This window comes from Archocentrus centrarchus, chromosome 1, assembly GCF_007364275.1.
Source record: "Archocentrus centrarchus isolate MPI-CPG fArcCen1 chromosome 1, fArcCen1, whole genome shotgun sequence".
NCBI classification, from domain to species: Eukaryota; Metazoa; Chordata; class Actinopteri; order Cichliformes; family Cichlidae; genus Archocentrus; species Archocentrus centrarchus.
The window spans coordinates 22,766,923-22,784,713 of NC_044346.1; the positions used below are offsets into that span (position 1 = coordinate 22,766,923).

Sequence of the window (17,791 nt, forward strand, 5' to 3'; positions counted from 1 at the left end):
TGCTGAGTTATCATGGTGCCTGCAGCAGGGAGCTAACTATAGTGGCAGCATGTCAGGTCTGCTGAGACACGCTGCAGCTCCCTCATTAAGCAAACACACACACGCACTTACTAAATGCATGCACATGCACTCAGGGAGGCAGACATACACCTGCACACATATAGACAAACATCAGCACACAGGCAGTCTTAGACACAGAAACCCTCCATTCCCACCCACCAGTGGTTAATTATCTAGCTTTGATTGCGGGCATGTTCGTCTCACATTGTTAATTAGAACTGTGAACACTTCATTAATTAGACCAGGACAGTCCTCAAGGAGTCTGTGTGTGTGTGTGTGTGTGTGTATGTGGGGGGGGGGTGCGAGTGAGTGTGTGTGTGTATGTGGGGGGGGTGCGAGTGAGTGTGTGTGTGTATGTGGGGGGGGTGCGAGTGAGTGTGTGTGTGTGTGTGTGTGTGTATGTGGGGGGGGTGCGAGTGAGTGTGTGTGTGTGTGTGTGTGTGTGTGTGCGCGCGCACGTGTGTTCTCACCAGTTTATATCGCTGCATGGGGATCCTGCTGGTGTCAATGGGACTCCTCTTGGCTTCATTGCTGAACTTTGCTTCTGGCAGTGCTACTGCACACATCACGTGAGCCCATCTATCGACACGCGCGCGCGCACACACACACACACACACACACGCACACACGCACACACGCACACACGCACACACGCGCACACACACACACGCGCACACACACACACACACACACACACACACACACACACACACACACGCAAATTAATACATTATGATGATTAAAATACACAGACAATTCCTTTGGCTGAGCTCTGGAGATCGGGGATAAGTATGCAGAGCTAATCGCAGAACAAAAGCTTGTCTCACTTGTCGTTTTGGGTTTTCTTTAGAGCTCCACCTCTGAGGTTACAGAGACAGCATTCCTAAGAAAATAGAAAATGAGTGAGAAAGAAAAAACACACACATTCTTCGAGTCATCAAAATCCTTGCTCATGTCACAGACAGTATAATTAGTGCATAGTGTGTAGCACAGGGTGAGACTTGTGGAATACTATATGTGCATTGTAGTCAACTCCCAAATTTGAATTTTGAGCCAGGTAAAACCCCAGAATAGTCCAGTCAGATTGGGGTCAGATCTTTAGAAGATCAACTTCATCGAGTTATAAAACCTGATTATTTCAATATTTTTTCACAGTCATTTTCCAGGATAGCATTGCACTTCAAAGCAAATCCCTTCTTCTGATCCACGAGTCACACTTGAATCAAAGGTGTAAATTGTCTTACTGCCGTAAAGCTTTCCTCCATACAGCGATCACATGTCCAACGTTCACTGATGTCATCTGCAGCAACACCGTAGCAACCTAAAGTAGGAAGGGAAGGATCAAAAATTTGTGGCAAAAATACTCACTTGCTGCTAAAATGCTAATAAACTGCTGCAGGCCTACAGATAATAGCAGACTTGACAGTCAATGGTGAGACTATTCTACGTTACAAAGAAAAAAATGTCACAACAAAAGGAAGAATTTGTTTCCATTTATTCATCATGGTTTATAAAAGCATCTGTCTGTGTGGGTTTCCCTCATATTAACGTGTGTCTTAGCACGCTGTCATTTCAGACATTTCTCAACAGCCACTCAGTGTAAATATTGTTGCAATCCCAATTGCTTTCTGGTCTGCGTCCTCGGTGCAGCAGAACAGCACAAATGTTTAAAAAAAAAAGATGGCCTTGAACAGAAAAACGTTGGAATTTCATTCAGTAAGACAAATGTGATCCTATTCAAAACTGGCAGCTGATTACAATCAACGAGCTAAAGGCTTCAGACACAAAGGTTAAGAGGAATTTTTATTTAAAAAAAAAATTTAAAAAAACATGAAGTCTGTATATGTGTGCATGTCACTATTCTTTTCCTCCTTTATCCATCAGAAAAACCAAAAATAAAATCTAAGCCCACCTCTGTTTCCTTTCCAGAGTTCAAATAACAGTACAGAGAGAAAACTACATCGTGTACTTAATGTTGGACCTCAAAACCAAACTTGTGGCTTTTTCATCAGTGTCAAATAGCATACACTTCATCTCTAACTCCCACCCCACCAGACACACACACACACACACACACACACACACACACACACACACACACACACACACACACACACACACACACACACACACAGTAAATACATAACATACAAGACCTAGCAGACTCAAAATGTAGTGAAGTGAACATTGGTAAGAGTGACTGAAACTGACTGAAAGCTGTGGATACTGCTAAGTCTTTTAAAAGTAGACGTCTATGTGTGTTTAAGGCTGGCTGGAGGCTTAAGATATCGAAATGTGCATGATTCGGATGGAGATCCGTGTGAATGAGGGATTACGACAATGCACAATGTATCGTGTCTGAGTAGACTGGAAAAGAAAGGCTCCAGAGATATTTTTTTAAAGAGAATGTGTGAGGGCTTGTTCCTGACTTGGGGATTTTGAACAGGAACTGTGTGTGGCAAAAACAGAGGATTCACCCTCATTCTGACGAGGGAAATAAAACACTCCAAACCACAAAGAGTAGGGGAGAAAGCGAAGCAGAGAGAGGGCGGAACATAGAGAAGAAATGAGTCAGGATTTAAACCCATTGACCCTCTAACAATGACATCAGTAACACAAGCATAACATGTGGAAACAAAGAATGTTGCCCGATCGGAGGTGGTAAACAGATGCCATGAAGTTTAAAAATTATAAGTATCAGTTTTATTTTATAACCCTCTCTCTCTCATACACAAACTCAAATGTACGTGCTACTGTTGCCTTGTGCATACGTACTTGCGTGGACTTGCAAGCAACAGCCCTGGCAGTAGAGCAGAGGGGAGGTGCCGTCTTCCTGCAGCAGAGGGTTAGTGGGAGTTGGGGGGCAATTCTCCTCTCGAAAAGAAAAGCAGATCTCTGGGATCAGGGGCTTGGTTCTCCTAAACCCTCCACCATGAGGCGAGGGACCCTCCATTGGAGATGAAGATTGGGAGGGGTCTTTAGCAATCACAGGTTTATTGTCTTCTGCTTTGTCTTCCGCCTAGGGGAGGAATAGACTCATTTCATGTATAAAAACTTTGGCATCCTTAATAGAGCAAAGTTGTGATACATATACACATATACAACACACAAGCCTGTCTCAAATGGCACAATTTATACAGATGTTTGAAAGGTGCCTTCTCCAGACTGCATGCTTCCGCTCCTTCCATATATATTAATAGGATTTAGATGGGGGCTCATTGAAGGCCACTTCAGAATAGTCCAAAGTTTTGTTCTTAGCCATTCCTGGGTGTTTCTAGCTGTGTGTTTTGGGTCATTATCCTTTTTCAAGGAGCCATAACCTGCGACTGAGACAAAGCTTTCTGACACTGAGCAGCCCATTTCGATCCAGAATCCTTTGATAGTCTTTAGATTTCATTGTACCCTACACAGATTCAAGACATCCTGTGCCAGATGCAGCAAAGCAGCCCCAGAACATAACTGAGCCTCCTCCGTGTTTCACAGAAGGTACAGTGTTCTTTTTTTTGTATGCTTCATTTGTGAGTCTGTGAACACAGAGCTGATGTGACTTGCCAAAAAGCTCCCGTTATGTCTCATCTGTCCAAAGGACATTCTCCCAGCAGCTTTGTGGCTTGTCAATACACATCTTGGCAAATTCCAGTCTCGCTTTTTTTGTGGTTTGTTTTCGTCTTCCATTAGTGCACTTTGGTTCAAACAGCAATGGATGGTACAATCTGATACTGATGTAACTTGACCTTGGAGTTCACCTCTAATCTCTTTGGAAGTTGTTCTGGCCTCTTTGGTTACCATTCGTATTATCAGTCTCTTCAATTTGTCATCAATTTTCCTCTTGCAGCCACATCCAGGGAGGCTGGCTATAGTCCCGTGGACCTTAAACATCTGAACAATATGTGCAACTGTAGTCACAGGAACATCAAACTGCTTGGAGATGTTCTTGTACCCTTCACCTTTAACATGCTTGTCAATAATTGTCTCTCCCATCTCCTGAGACAGCTCTCTCCTTCAGTGTGGTACACACCATGATACCAAACAGCAGTAAACTGCTTTTCACCCTTTAAATACATAAATTGACTGATTACAAGTTAGAAGACACCTGTTAAGCTAATAACAGGACACAACTTAGTTTAACGTCCCTATGGTCAACTTATTTTCGATCTTTTCTAGTGGTACCGTCATATTTGTCCAGGCCACTTTCATTAATTTGTTTTTTAAATTAATTCCGTTGAACCACAATTCAAAAGCAATGTCTGATTTTCATTAACAGAAGGGTACCAACAATTTTGTCCATATCTGTACATGCACTTGTGTTGACCTCCCCTTTACCTGATAATAGGGCATGAAGAGTGTGCACACTGCACAGTACGGCTGCATGGTGGCTGCATGAGCATTGTATTCCCTCTCTGCTGAGAAGCAGCTCTTTTTGTTCTGCCACAGGTAGACGAGCGGCTTTGCCCATGCTTCCATTTCCTGCCCCTCTTCTTCTGCCAAGCTTGCTTCAGGTGGCTCTAAACGGAGAAAAATAAACTCTTACAACATTGCAATCACTTATCTATTGAAACAGTGCTTGTTTCATCGTGGCGCAGATGATGATTCATGCAATTCAAAGTGGAAATCTCATGCCTGGTAGTTTGTTAATTAAGCTTATTCTGAATCTGAAATAATCATGTGGCCAGAGTATCAAAAAACACAGCATCACTCTCACAAGTGACTTCTGCAACATTTAATGCATTTTTCTGCACAGAATTGCTGCAAAGTCAGATATAATCCAGCCGCTGTGGTGACAATTTCCTCCAGTGACTTGAAAAAACATTTTTACTGAATAGACGCCTGTCAGTTTGCAAAATTGCTCGAAAATAATTAAGCGCTCTCATCATCATAAAACAGGCTTCTCACAGCTATGGTCATTTCTTACTTGGGGATAAACAACTACAATGGCTGCTGAATTATTCATCCTTTTTTTTTGCAACTGTGGAGATGATGAATGTGATCGTGTGTGTATATGCACATTAGTGGTTGTTAATGGAGCCCCCCACCGCACCCCACCCCACCCTGTTAAAACCATGAAAGCAAATGGAGTATCTATCACTAGATCATTTTACTGTGGTAGGCCTGAGAATTAAATGTGTTTGGTTTATGTGTGCATTGACGTCAAAAGAGTCATTTGGGGGGTGGGGGGGTGGGGGGATAAAATTTGAAAAATGAGGAGGGGAAGTGTGAACCACAGGGTGGAATGGTTCACTGTGGGAAAACACAAATGTTACCTGAGTGTGCTTAATGACTGTTGTTAATGGTCTTAAATAGAGTCAGTTCTATTACCTCTGAGTATATTATGTTATGTATACAAACTTTTTCAAAGAATATGTTTTGGTTTTTTTTTAGTCTACAAACCGGATTCATCGTTAAATGTGGTGATTGCATTCTGGTTCGCTCCAATGCAACCCAAAGAAGTCAAACGATCATGGTTCCTGGCCTGGTGCCACCCACCATGCAGTACTAACCACAACAGGAAATGTCCCTGGGTTTTTACTGAAATGAGCTTGACTCTTGGCTTACACTATGTGTATGTGTCACTGTCTAAATGTCTTTTTAAGGCTAAACCATAGCAATACCTTTCAATGAATTGTGTGAACTGTGTGTATGTGTCTTTTTTCAGTGCGCCCACCATCGTCACTGGTGACCTGTTGTTTGACAGCAGTTGGTACAGCCCTTGCAGTGGGTTTCCTGAGTGGGTGACGCCAGCTCTTAGTGGTCCTCCTCATTGACACCGCAGGGTACTGGCATAGACAGGCATTGATTGAAGGTGTTAAAAGTTTAAATTATTTGTATTTGTATAAACATTTAAAGTGTGAACAACAATATTGGACTGTAAAAAAACAAAAAAAACAAACAAAAAAAAAAAACAACACTCACAGCACACACCTCCCCAGGTTCCAGGCCTGATTCATTGCACTCATAATTACTTGTATCATTTAGCTCTTCTTCTTCATCATCATCATCATCATCATCATCAGATGACTCACTACTGCTCTCTCCCTTGGCACTTTGCTGATCTGCTTCTTCACCATCGGATCCTCCTTCTTCCATATCAGACAACCTATCCCGTTCTCCACCTCCTGTCCTGAGAGGTGAAACAGCAGTATCCGAGTGGAGGCTCTCCTCAGCTTCCCTTTGTCTCCCCAGCTCCCTGCACAAGGACAGAGCATCAGCCCCATCTGCTTCGTCTCTTTGCAACTCATATTCTCCACAAAGCCCCAGAGGCTCAATAGCACCGACTGAAACTAGAGAAGTAGGCTCGAGTTGAGCCCAGGTGAGAGGCCCACTTTCTTCTTCCTGGTTTTCTGACTCACGTAGGTCTTGCTCAGGGTTTTCCAGGTCTGTGACCTCTTTGCACTGAGGTTCAGTCCACATGGTATAAGGTAGAGGGTCATGGGTAAAGTCAGAGGGCAGCTCAGGGTGTAAACTTTGGATAAGGACTGCAGGATTCTGGGAATTGAAGCTTTTCCAGATGCTACTGGAGAACGTTTTAGGCTCCATGTATGGCTGCTGGGGTGTACAATAGGAAGAGGAATATGTAGTGTGATGCTGTAGTTGTAATGCTGAGTGGCTGACAGTTTGAGTGCATAATGGAGGAGCAGGGGTTGGGATATTTTTGTTCGAGGTACTGAATCCACCATCTCTTTGAACTGGGTCTTTGGAGTTATCTTTATTAGCAAACTCTGGTAAGTTGAGTTTTTGCTCTCTTTGAGGTGCAGTGCTCTGAACAAGCTGCCCAGGGGAGACATCGGTCAGTCCAGTAAGATTTTCCAGCTTTGCGTGATCCTTGTCAGCAGCAACTGGAGGCATTAGCATCATTTCATGGACACCACCAGATGTTATTTTGTGCATACCACTGGCAGCCAAATGAGCCGTTTTTCCTTCTAAACCAGACACTGCTGCCCCTTCACAATTATATGGGGAATTTAAATGCCAGTTGTTGGCATGATCTCCTGTATGAAGTTCTGTTGACATCATCAAATCAGTCCCTTTCTCTTCCTGTCTTGTTCCATCTGAGGATAAAGAGCCAGTTGGTGTCTCCCTCTGAAGCACAGGTGCAATCTGGTGACTACATGATCTAGATTTTGAAAAGTCAGTCAGGCCATCATCAGCAGGAGTAAGAGAGGGCATCTCTTGGGTCAGTACAGGTGGCAAAGGGCAAATTCCAACCTTATCATCTGGCTCTGGAGTGAGTTGTGGCATATCCACTGCATTCCTCTGCAGAAGAGGGGGGAAAAGATTTTCCTCACTGCTGCTTTTTAAACTGCGATTGTGTTTAGAAGGGGAGCTACATGATGTGTAACTACCCCCCTCTACTGGCTCACTTTTCAGATCATAAAGTGCTTCTGTAGTGGAGTGTGAATTGATGTGTTTCGGATCAACAACTACGTCCATTCCCTCTGATTTAACACTGTTGTTAGAGTAATTCTCTGTACCTGTGTCCATGCTGCAGTCAGTGTTGAATATTAAAGTGTCTTCTCTACATAGGGAACCAGACGTGTGAGCTTTAGAGTCAGGGGTGCACAAGCTCGCCACAGTCTCATCAGAAGTACTTGTGTGGGAAGGTGAGTTGTGTTCACAGGCTTCCACAGGAGGCATCCTGATTGAGCAGTCTTTACAAGATGAGAGGTCTCGTGGTTCAGAAGAGAGATGCCTTGACTCATTAATTGCTGGATCCACCTGAGTAGCCTCAGGCCTTTGTCTGAGACTTTTTGGAGTCCTGCTTGTGAGACCTGGCTCTGAGAGGTATTGCGGGTCAATATGAGTGTCTGTTTCTGCCTTTAGGTCATTCTTCAAAGGTGAAGCAGGAGGGCAGTCGTGAGAGTTATGAGACTGCTCTTTATCAGAAACCCCCAAACTTTTACTCTCTACACGATTGACCTTGACCACACACATCTGTCTGCAAGGACCTGTTGAGAATAAAAGGATGGATAAGATATGAAACCTACATAAAAACAAGCACTGCCAAAAGTTTTTTTACAGACCTCGCATGAAGGAGTTTAAAATATAAGAAAGCAGGCACACAGACAGCTGTCTAGATCAAAGATCAAAGTAATGTGTTAAGTTTCAAATATCTTCTTTATCATCAGTCATTTTCTTACCAGAGAGCTGAACAGAGTTTTGACTCTGGTTGTGCTTTGACTCGACTTCCTTTTTCTTCTCTTTCTGTTCTCTTTTGCTGGTTGTCCCAGCTACAGACCTTCGCACCTTCGGCCCAGGGGGACCTCCCGAACTTTTCCTCTTGCTGCTTTTAAGCGCTGAGGTGCCATCCAGGCCAACGGGCTCTTCTGTAGTCCTGAGGCGCTTGGAGCGCATACGAGAGTGGCTACTGCTGTCAGAAGTTAGAGATAAAAGAAGATTAAAACTCAAAACCCTGATTGAAACTGAAAGCAAAGAAAGCATTGAAAGCAAATGCAGAATTATGTGAGTTAGGAGGACAAGGGTATTTGGATTTTGCTGTCAAATACTTCGGGCCACATACGTTAGGTCACCAGTGACTGTACCAAAGCCTCCAGTCATCAAATGATCACAATCTGATGCATATACACATTTTGCTTTTCTTTCACCCACTGTTCAGCGGCACTCCTACTCCAAATTAAATGCCCACTGGTGCGATTAACAGCAGCACAATACCCTATGTAATAATATGGCATAAGCTGTTTTCACAGCTCAGGACAATGTTGGGAGAAGCAAGTTGGGACATTGTCTGAAGTTGTCAGACACATTCTCACTACTGGAAATAGTCTATTTGATTAAGGCAAGGGTGGTGCCTGAATAGCATTTGCAGCATGCATGACACATGCCACTGACTTTCTCACTGTGAACGCTATTTGAGATTGGTGAAATCAGACATTACACAGACTTTCTACCAGGGAGCTGGAAGGTTCTGATCTAACTCATTTGTATTTTCACATGTACCTCCTTTGGTTCATGTCTAGAAAGGTTTGTGGCTGTAGTAAAGGTGTGAAAATGACTAAAGAAAACAGAAGAAACATTGTGTGAATATAAACAAAGTACCCTTTATTTGCAGAATCGGTCTTGCGGCGCCTCTGCAACCAGCTCTGCAGCTCTGGTGTTGTACTGGGAGTTGCAAGTGTGTGGTCAATATATGTCGAATCTTTGCCCAGCATCCAGTTAGCATATCTGTCAGGTTGAAAACGCTTCACGAAAGGTTCCATGGATATCTTTACCATGTCTTTGCTACACGTGCACTAAAGGAGGAGAAAAAAAAAAAGATCTCTACTTAACAACAACATTAAGAGACCTTGCTTTCAGCATGAGACTCCACAATAATGTGTTCAAGTCTAAATTACAATAATCTTCATTTAATGCTCTTTGACCCAAAAATCTTTGAACTGGCCTGCCTGCAGTCCAGACTTTTCACCAAATATTTGAACTGCTGAGCACCTAGAATCCTATATCAGACAAGAATGGGACAACATCCCTCTCCCAAAAGTCCAGCAGTATCCCAATTTTTCTGGAATTGAGGTTGTACCTTAAATTAATTTCTTCCTTGTCAGCCATTATCAAATATGCATACTGGTGTACTACTTTAATAGAAATTCTCATTAGCTTGAGCTAAGTGCAATGTTACCTGTGTAGCCACCTTTCCATAGTCTATCCAACGCAAAGTGGCAAAGTTGGTGGACTCTGCACAGTTGAAGCCATGATTGAATCCAGCATGGTAACCATAAGGGAAGGTGATCATAAACTCTCCAGCTTCCTGAGTAATCTGGCAATTTATCATACAAGAAGTAAAGAAAGGGATGCAAAGATGGCTTTATAAGTGTGTTATGTCAGTGAATAAACTTTAAATTTGTGGTTTTTAAAAATAATACCAACAAGAAGAGACACATTTAAAATAAACCACTTAAAATTTCTGCAGCCAATAAAAATTAACACTGCCTATTTTAGAGGCAGGAAAAGCTGTTTCCACACAGGTGGTAAATAAAGGAAGTAAGAGTGAGAGTAATTCTTCAAAGGGCTTGAGAACCTACCTTATCAAAGGGAATACCATACTTCTTCAGTACGGAAGGGGAGATTAGAGTCATCTTATGACGAAGAAAAGCTTCACACCCCTTGATGCTACTGGGGAAAAAACCTGACAGAAACACACACACACACACACACACACACACACACACACACACACACACACACACACACACACACACACACACACACACAAAGAAATACACCCCCCATTAGAAAGACTTAATCTGTCAGAGAAATTGAGAAAAAAAAAACTGATGAGTAAAAAACCTAACCGAAGAGCTATGTGGCCTATTACCAATTGCTATATTTGTAATATTTATAAAGTAGAGTGACATTTTTCCCATTATGGCAACTAATGATTATTTTAATTGTTAGTTTATCTTAAACATAATTACTTCATCTGATAAATGCTAAAGGAAATCCAGCTGTATTCAGTTCATAATTAATGCGAGTATAACCAGGAAAAACATTGTACATAACAACTTAGCAGTCAGCAATTCATTTTATATCTGTCAATTTTTTGAATAATTATGCAATCACGTCAGTATTATCTATCCTACAGAAAGAACTGTAATTATTATTATTTTTTTTTTTTTTTATAATTCAGCTTAGTGGAACTAGATAGATGAGAAATTATTTATCTCGCATTTGAGAAATTGGAAATAGCTGTCTGTAACAAAATTCTTTTGTGTCAGAAACCACTTTTGGATTTGCAGCATCATGTGCAAGCAATGTAGAAATACTAACTGACAGTTTCTCTGAGTAAAGCTGTTCCACCTGCAAACCAATCAAATGCCCCGAGAGTTTCAGTTCCTAAAAGATGCAATGTTTAGCACCAGTTTTACTAAAGTCCACTGCAATGTTATAAGGAAGTTTCTTGGTGATACCAGAATCAAATAGAACAAGCTAAAAAAAAACACAAAAAAGTACCTCTCTCTGTTTCCTCAGTTAAAGAGGACAGCCATTGTGACAACCAATGCGTTGTTTAATTCTCTTCATCTATGGCAAGATGGTAAAGTAGACAATGACCTCAAGTTTATTGACTCACTAACTATTCCATTAAGAGAAAAAAATACTGTTGGCCACCAGCACTGCCCCTCAGCCACCAGTATAATAGAATAGAATAGAAGTAGAATATTTAGGTGGCACAAATCCCCTGGAAGCACAAGTTCTAAAAAACATAATTACCAGTAGATCTTAATGGGGTGCATATGAGCCTTAGTGGCTTTATTCACCATATCAATTCACAAGCAAATGGCTAACTAAGAACCAGGAATGAGAAATGCTAAAATCACAATAAATATAAGGCACTGAGAATGCTGTCACTTTCTGTGATTGGCATTATTGTGCTAAGAACTAACTTGTCTGAGATTTTTAGCAGCTGCATCTATGGTATGAATTTGAAAATCCCAGGTGACATCGTCCTCGAGTTATCATGCTCACAAAATTGAAAGCTGGCCGCCCGCCTGCCTGGCAGGATGAGAGTGGATACAACTCCAGCTCACACCTCACTGATGACCCCAAGCCGCACAAGTCATGTGAATGATTTGTGAAGTAGGTAATGTGTTACACGCTCGATATGTGCACAAAGAAAAAGTAATAAAGCAAATAATAAGGATTAATTTAAGTGCCATGCTGAAACAAACGTATAGAAACAGACATACAACTAAACCCAATGTGGAAGGCTTTGGAGTGCTGATATCTGATTTAACTGTTAGGCAAAAAAATACGCTTAGTCGGCTGGATTGGTTCAGAGATTAGTTTCAGTGTCTTGATATGAAATATGAAGACATGCAAAAATAAATGTAAGACATGAGTATCTGTCAGCAGCTTTGTAATATAGCGTTCAGTTGAAAAGCAGTTGGAGATCCCTGATCTATATGTATTTGACTTATTTCTCAAATTAGTTGTTTTTCCCTTGCTGAGAGAAGCAATCGACATTTCAAGTTTAAACCGAATAACTGCATTTTACGTTTAATTTACATGGGCTTATGTATTTATGGATTCGTCAGGTTACATCTCTTTGCAGCCAGAGTTCATTAGCATGCTGCGCCTAGGGTTTTCTCAAGCGCACTCAGATTAATTATGAGCTGGATCTTGTTGTTTAATGCAGACCTGCCTCTGTATACTGCGATCACGATTCAATATTTGTTAAATTACCTAACCCAACTCCTTTTAATCTTTTACCTGTAGCCAGGCGCTCCAGTCTCTTCCCATGCTCGGGGGGGATGGCATACCTGTTAAAGACAGAGATATGGAGCAGAGAGTTATTTTTGACTGTGTATGTGAAATTCTGAACATGCTCTGTTAATTATGCCTACGGGGCAGCATGTGCTGACAGTTGCAAACAAACTTTCAACGAGCTTGTTACAGTTTCAAGACTGCCATCAAGTGGTGGATAAGTGAAAAACTTCAGGAAGGCAGATCAACCTTTTAATACACTGCAGTGTTAATTTATACTTGATCTTAACATACACCAAAATGCCATCATTAATCCCCTAGATGTGCTCATATTTCTTTCCCATAACCTATATTTTTCAGGAAGATGCTGACCATTTAAAATTTAGACTTCCTACTGTATTAAATGTTAGCCACTAAAATATCTCAAGATTTAAGCCTAGTTGCATCTCTGATAAGGACAAAGTAACCATCCCTGATTGCTTTTGAGTTATGAGTTCACAGAATTTTAAGTTGACCTTATTCTATCTTCTTGCGCATGCCGCTGATGCAACCTGAATAAATAATCTTCCCAAACTTCCCAGAAAGAAACCCATGGAGCGTGACAGGATTCCCTCAAGGTTTGACTAGGCATTCCATTTGACTAGTACCATCCACCCTCAGGTGTGTGGAATTTCTATCATCATACCACCTGTCAGTTTAACAGAGCAGTGAGAGACAGGGTGAGAAGAGGAGGCAACCTCAGGTAGAGGTGACACAGGGAGTTGGGGCAACGGGGTGTATGGGATTGAGAAGAGGTGAGAGAAGTGCATCTTTTAAGCTGCTCCCCTCCAGGGACGAGATGTCAACACATCAGCAAGATGAAAGTGAGTGTGTGTGAGTGTGTGTGTGTGTACTAGATGATAAGAGTATGCATGTGTGTGGGTATTTGGTACACCAGGATGCTCTTTGTGAGTGTGTATGGCTGTTTCTGTGTGTCTGGCTGTCTGGCTGTGACACTGATCCCTGTGGGGTTGCAGGGCTCACTGCTCTAATGAGCAGAACTCCCTCCAGGGCAAGAGAGAGAAATGGAACAACCAAGCTGATAAAGAAATAAAAAGCAAACTTCCTTTTGATCTACCTGCATTTTCACTTCTTCTTTACCTTTATTACATTCAGTCCTAACCTCCTAATGACTAAGTGTCGATAATTCCTTTGAGGGCAGCACAGTGGCGTGGTGGTTAGCACTGGTGCCTCACAGCAAGAAGGGCCTGGGTTTGAATCTGGCCAGGTCCTTTTTGTGTGGAGTTTGCATGTGCTCTCCATGTCTGCGTGGGCTCTCTTCAGGTACTCCAACTTCCTCCCACATTCCAAATACATGCAGTTAGTGGGGTTCAGTTAATTGGTGATTCTAAATTGCCCATAGCTTTGAATGTAAGTGTGAATGGTTGTCTGTCTCTCTGTGTTAGCCCTGTGACTGACTGGCAACCTGTCCAGGGTGTACCCCACCTCTCACCCTAAAGCGGCTGGGATAGGCTCCAGCCACCACCACCACCACCACCCTGAATTGGATAAACGGAAGAAAATGGATGGATGGAAATACCAATTAAAGATTTTTTTTTTTGTCCTTTTTTGATAGTTTGACAGTGGAGATAGACAGGAAAGCAGGGAGGAGAAACGGGGGAAGACACACAGCAAAAGGCAACAGGCTGGGACTCGAACTTGCGCCGGCCGCATAGCCAAGCAGCATACATGGTCGCCCACTCACACCCTGAGCCATCCTGGCGCCCGGAAATACCAATTACACCTGTGCAATAGGCATTCCGTGATTGATCAGGATACCATGCACTGTAGTCAATAAAGTAAGTTCTATAAAATGCAAGAAGATAGTTTAACGAATTGAAAAAAGAAAAATCTGGACAATTAAGCTGTTGTCATCCTGGCTCAGTGAAAGAGTAACAACAGAAAAAATTCCAGTAATTATGTCCCCAGACCCCAATTAATCTGTAAGAAAGAAATCAATGATGTTTTCTAGGATGCCGCACTTTCAGCGTATGAGACAACCCCGCACCCCCACCACATGATCAGTGTGGACAATTTGGAGCTCTAATTGCCCATACTAATTCAGTTCCATTCAATTCAAAGACAAGGAGAAGGCTCAGATTTAACAAACTACTACTACTAAGAGTTTATGGTTTTGATCGGTGTTAAGTGTTTGTGCTAGCTGTGCACAATATTGACTGACTTCCTGAAATACTGAATTTCTCCTTGTTCCATTGTATATATAAGAAAGACAACTTCCAAGAAGTCAATTTAAATGCTTGCACCCGTGGAGAATAGCACAGCTGCCGTACACTCACTGCCTGAACATGTAGCCTAATTGCTTCATCTGTTGTGCCTTTACAGCTCTCACCACTACTTAGAGACTCCTAACAGTCATTTATTTTTCTGTGTGCCAAAAACCACCACAGGAAGAAGACTCTGGGGGTTATATGCATTTGAATTGGCATGCGAATCAAATTAAACCTGTAACATTGTAAATACTCACTATTTAAAACCACTTTAGTCGCAAAAAAAAATAAGTTTTTTGCATCCCTAATACAAATATAAAAAATGTGTATCTCCACTGAACTTTCCCACTGTATATATACTGTACACTACGCCCTGTATTTTCCTAACATGTCACATGAGATTGTATTTGTGATTAATTCATGATTTTAGTTTAATGATCCCACAAATACAAGTTAAATCGTTACCTTGCAATGAAAAAAAAAAACATTTATAAAATTATCTGCAAACACAGCCACCTTCTCCGGGCCCAAGCTCATTTAAAATGAATTAAGGCTAAGAGGAAAACTGTCTTATTTTTTGTGAATAGTAGACACTGTGTCCTGTAGGCTAGAAGAGTGAAGAAAATCCATTTTGTTAACAAAACAATGCCTTTGTAAAAACCATTGTCTCAAATTCTGTTGTAAAATAAAATTACTGCAGTGTTTACTGTGTGGTATTATTACACTGCAAAATGATTTCTTCTCTGTGCATTTACTTCCTCTACCTAAAATTAGGGATGGGTTTTCAAGCCATCCAGCAATCCATCTTCTGCCACTTATCCAGGTTCAGGTCATGGGGGCAACAGTCTAAGCAGAGAAGCCCAGGTCTCCCTCTCGAGCTCATCCAGTGGGACACCAAGGTGCCCCTAAGCCAGTTGAGAGATGTAGTCTCTCCAACCTGCCATGGGTCTGCCCAAGAGGCATCCTTCCTGTAGGATACGACCAAAACACCTCTTCTTCCTTCTTCCAATTTTTATCCCGCCAACAACTAATTGATGATTAGGGAAAAAGGCCAGGTCATGTTTGTAAATGAGAACTGGTTCTCAAACATTTTACCTGGTAAAATAAAGGTTAAAAAAATAAAAAATAAAAAATAAATCTCAGGAGGCATCCAAGAGGTATCCTGGTGAGATGCACGAACCACCTCCTTTTGGATGTGGAAGAGTAGAGGCTCTATTCTTCTATGAGTTCCTTCTGAATGACCAATGGTCCTCATCCTATCTCAAAAGCAGAGCCAAGCCACCCCTCAAAGGAAGCTCACTGTCACCACTTGTAACTGTTATCTCATTGTTTTGGTCACTACCCACAGCTTGTGGCCATAGGTGAGGGTAGGAAGGCCTAGAAAAACTGCTTTTCAAACAAAAATAGGAACAATTCAACTATACTTCAAAAGATCACCCCGTTCTGATCTGGACCTTGTTTCCATTTGTTATTTAAAGGACTTCCGTATAAAACTTTTTGAGGGCTGTAGTCCTCTTACGCTCACATGTTTCTCCTCTCTGCAGAGTTCCATCTAATCTGTCTGACAGTTAGTAGAAAACAGAAGCAGAATGACCGATAAAATGTGTGAAATCGAGTTAGATTACATCTTCTTGCTGCAGGACCAATTATGACTCAATGACTAGAATATTCAAAAGTCATGTCCATCCCTACCCAAAACACTGTCCCACACTCACCAAGATTTGGGCTCTCCAAAATGAAGGTAGTTGATGCTATAAAGGTCCATATCCTCAGTGTGCCAGGAGAAGGTGGTCTTCCACATACCAAAGTATAGATATGGAGTGTTGACACCCTGTATGGACACACCACAGTCCTCCTCAATAACATCCAGGATGGAGTTCAGGTGGGCAATATTCCACTCGTCCACATCCTAGGAAATGAGAAATAGGGTTTAGACCTGGGTTACAGATTGGATTTAAAATACCATTGTCAACTGCAATACCAATCACGATTAGTTCAGCTCTATAAAAAGACAAGCACGCCGTGCCTCTAAGGTGTTGCTCGACATGTTTTGACCTTCAGTTGTTCAAGCCAGGAAAGAAGAAATGTTACTCAGGCTTCCAACTACTCTATATGAACAGAAACGGTACAATTTACTGATTTTACCGTGAGTCAACTATGCAGTGTAAAACTAGGACTTTATGACTATTTAAGTCCCCATGTATACATTTTTTATGATTATTTTAATTATTCTGGTGTATTGTTTGCAGAAATGTTATAATATTGATATACAGGTTATGGACCGTGACATTTTTTTGTAATTTTGCCTTTGTACACTAACACAATGAAGTTTAAATCAAATCATCATGATCTGATTAAAGTGCAGACTTTCAGCTCTAACTTAACAAAATTAATTGCAATAACTGTTTAGAGGCTCAAAAGTAATTGAGGGAAAGAAAAAAAATTCTTTTTCAATTTTTTTAGCACTTGACCAAAAAGCTTTTGCAGTCAATGACTTCCTAAGTCTAGAACCCATGGACATGACAAAATGCTGCACTTGCTGTGCCAGGCCTTTACTGCAACCAACTTCAGTTGCAGCTTGCTTGTGAGTATTTCTGCATTCAGTTGTGTATTTAATAACTGAAAAACTGCTCTATTGCATTGGGATCAGGTGACTGTCTTGGGGATTGAATAACATCCCATTTCTTTGCACTGCGTTTGCTTTGGGTCATTTTCCATTTGCACTGTGAAGCGCTGTCGGATTAGGTTTGCTGAATCTGAGCACAGAGCACGGACCTGTACACTTCACAATTCATCCTGCTCCTTCTATCAGCAGTCACACGATCAATAAATACTAGTGACCTGGTTTCACTGGTAGCCATACATGCCGTAACACTGTTTATTTGTCAGCTAATGTGGTAGCCTTCAGATCATGGGTCATTTCTCTCTTCCATACACTTCTCTTCCCATCATTCTGGAACAAGTTAATCTTCTCATGTGTCCAAAGAATTTTTTCCAGGATTGTGCAGGCTATTTTAGAGGTTTTCTGGAAAAGTTGAATCTGGGCTTCTTGTTCTTGAGTGTAGTTTTCACCTTGTTATAAATCCTCTGTATTTCCATTCATGAAGGCAGCTCTTGATTGTAGACTCTGAGAATGACACACTGACCTCCTTGATGGTGTTTTTTATTTTTTGCATTTTTGGCCACAGCGGCTTTTTTCAGCAGTGGAGAGAGACAGGAAATGGGGGAAAGATACAGGGGAAGACACGCAGGCA

General features: G+C 41.6%; 1 protein-coding gene across 4 annotated transcripts in view; it reads right to left on the reverse strand.

The window, feature by feature from the left end:
* Positions 1 to 17,791, reverse strand: part of kdm4c (lysine (K)-specific demethylase 4C) — a 37,664-nt gene that overhangs the window by 15,080 nt on the left and 4,793 nt on the right. For 2 of the 4 annotated variants that reach the window (XM_030728017.1, XM_030727992.1), the window contains exons 5-17: positions 16,253 to 16,446; positions 12,277 to 12,326; positions 10,092 to 10,195; positions 9,689 to 9,826; positions 9,112 to 9,305; positions 8,196 to 8,425; positions 5,971 to 8,003; positions 5,723 to 5,834; positions 4,384 to 4,565; positions 2,836 to 3,079; positions 1,305 to 1,381; positions 888 to 943; positions 531 to 639 (exon numbers count right to left, since the gene is read on the reverse strand). In XM_030728017.1, coding sequence (XP_030583877.1) covers positions 531 to 639; positions 888 to 943; positions 1,305 to 1,381; positions 2,836 to 3,079; positions 4,384 to 4,565; positions 5,723 to 5,834; positions 5,971 to 8,003; positions 8,196 to 8,425; positions 9,112 to 9,305; positions 9,689 to 9,826; positions 10,092 to 10,195; positions 12,277 to 12,326; positions 16,253 to 16,446 — 3,723 coding nt within the window. The remainder of the gene's footprint in view (positions 1 to 530; positions 640 to 887; positions 944 to 1,304; positions 1,382 to 2,835; positions 3,080 to 4,383; positions 4,566 to 5,722; positions 5,835 to 5,970; positions 8,004 to 8,195; positions 8,426 to 9,111; positions 9,306 to 9,688; positions 9,827 to 10,091; positions 10,196 to 12,276; positions 12,327 to 16,252; positions 16,447 to 17,791) is intronic. The other 2 variants (XM_030728000.1, XM_030728009.1) reach the window with 2 other exon arrangements.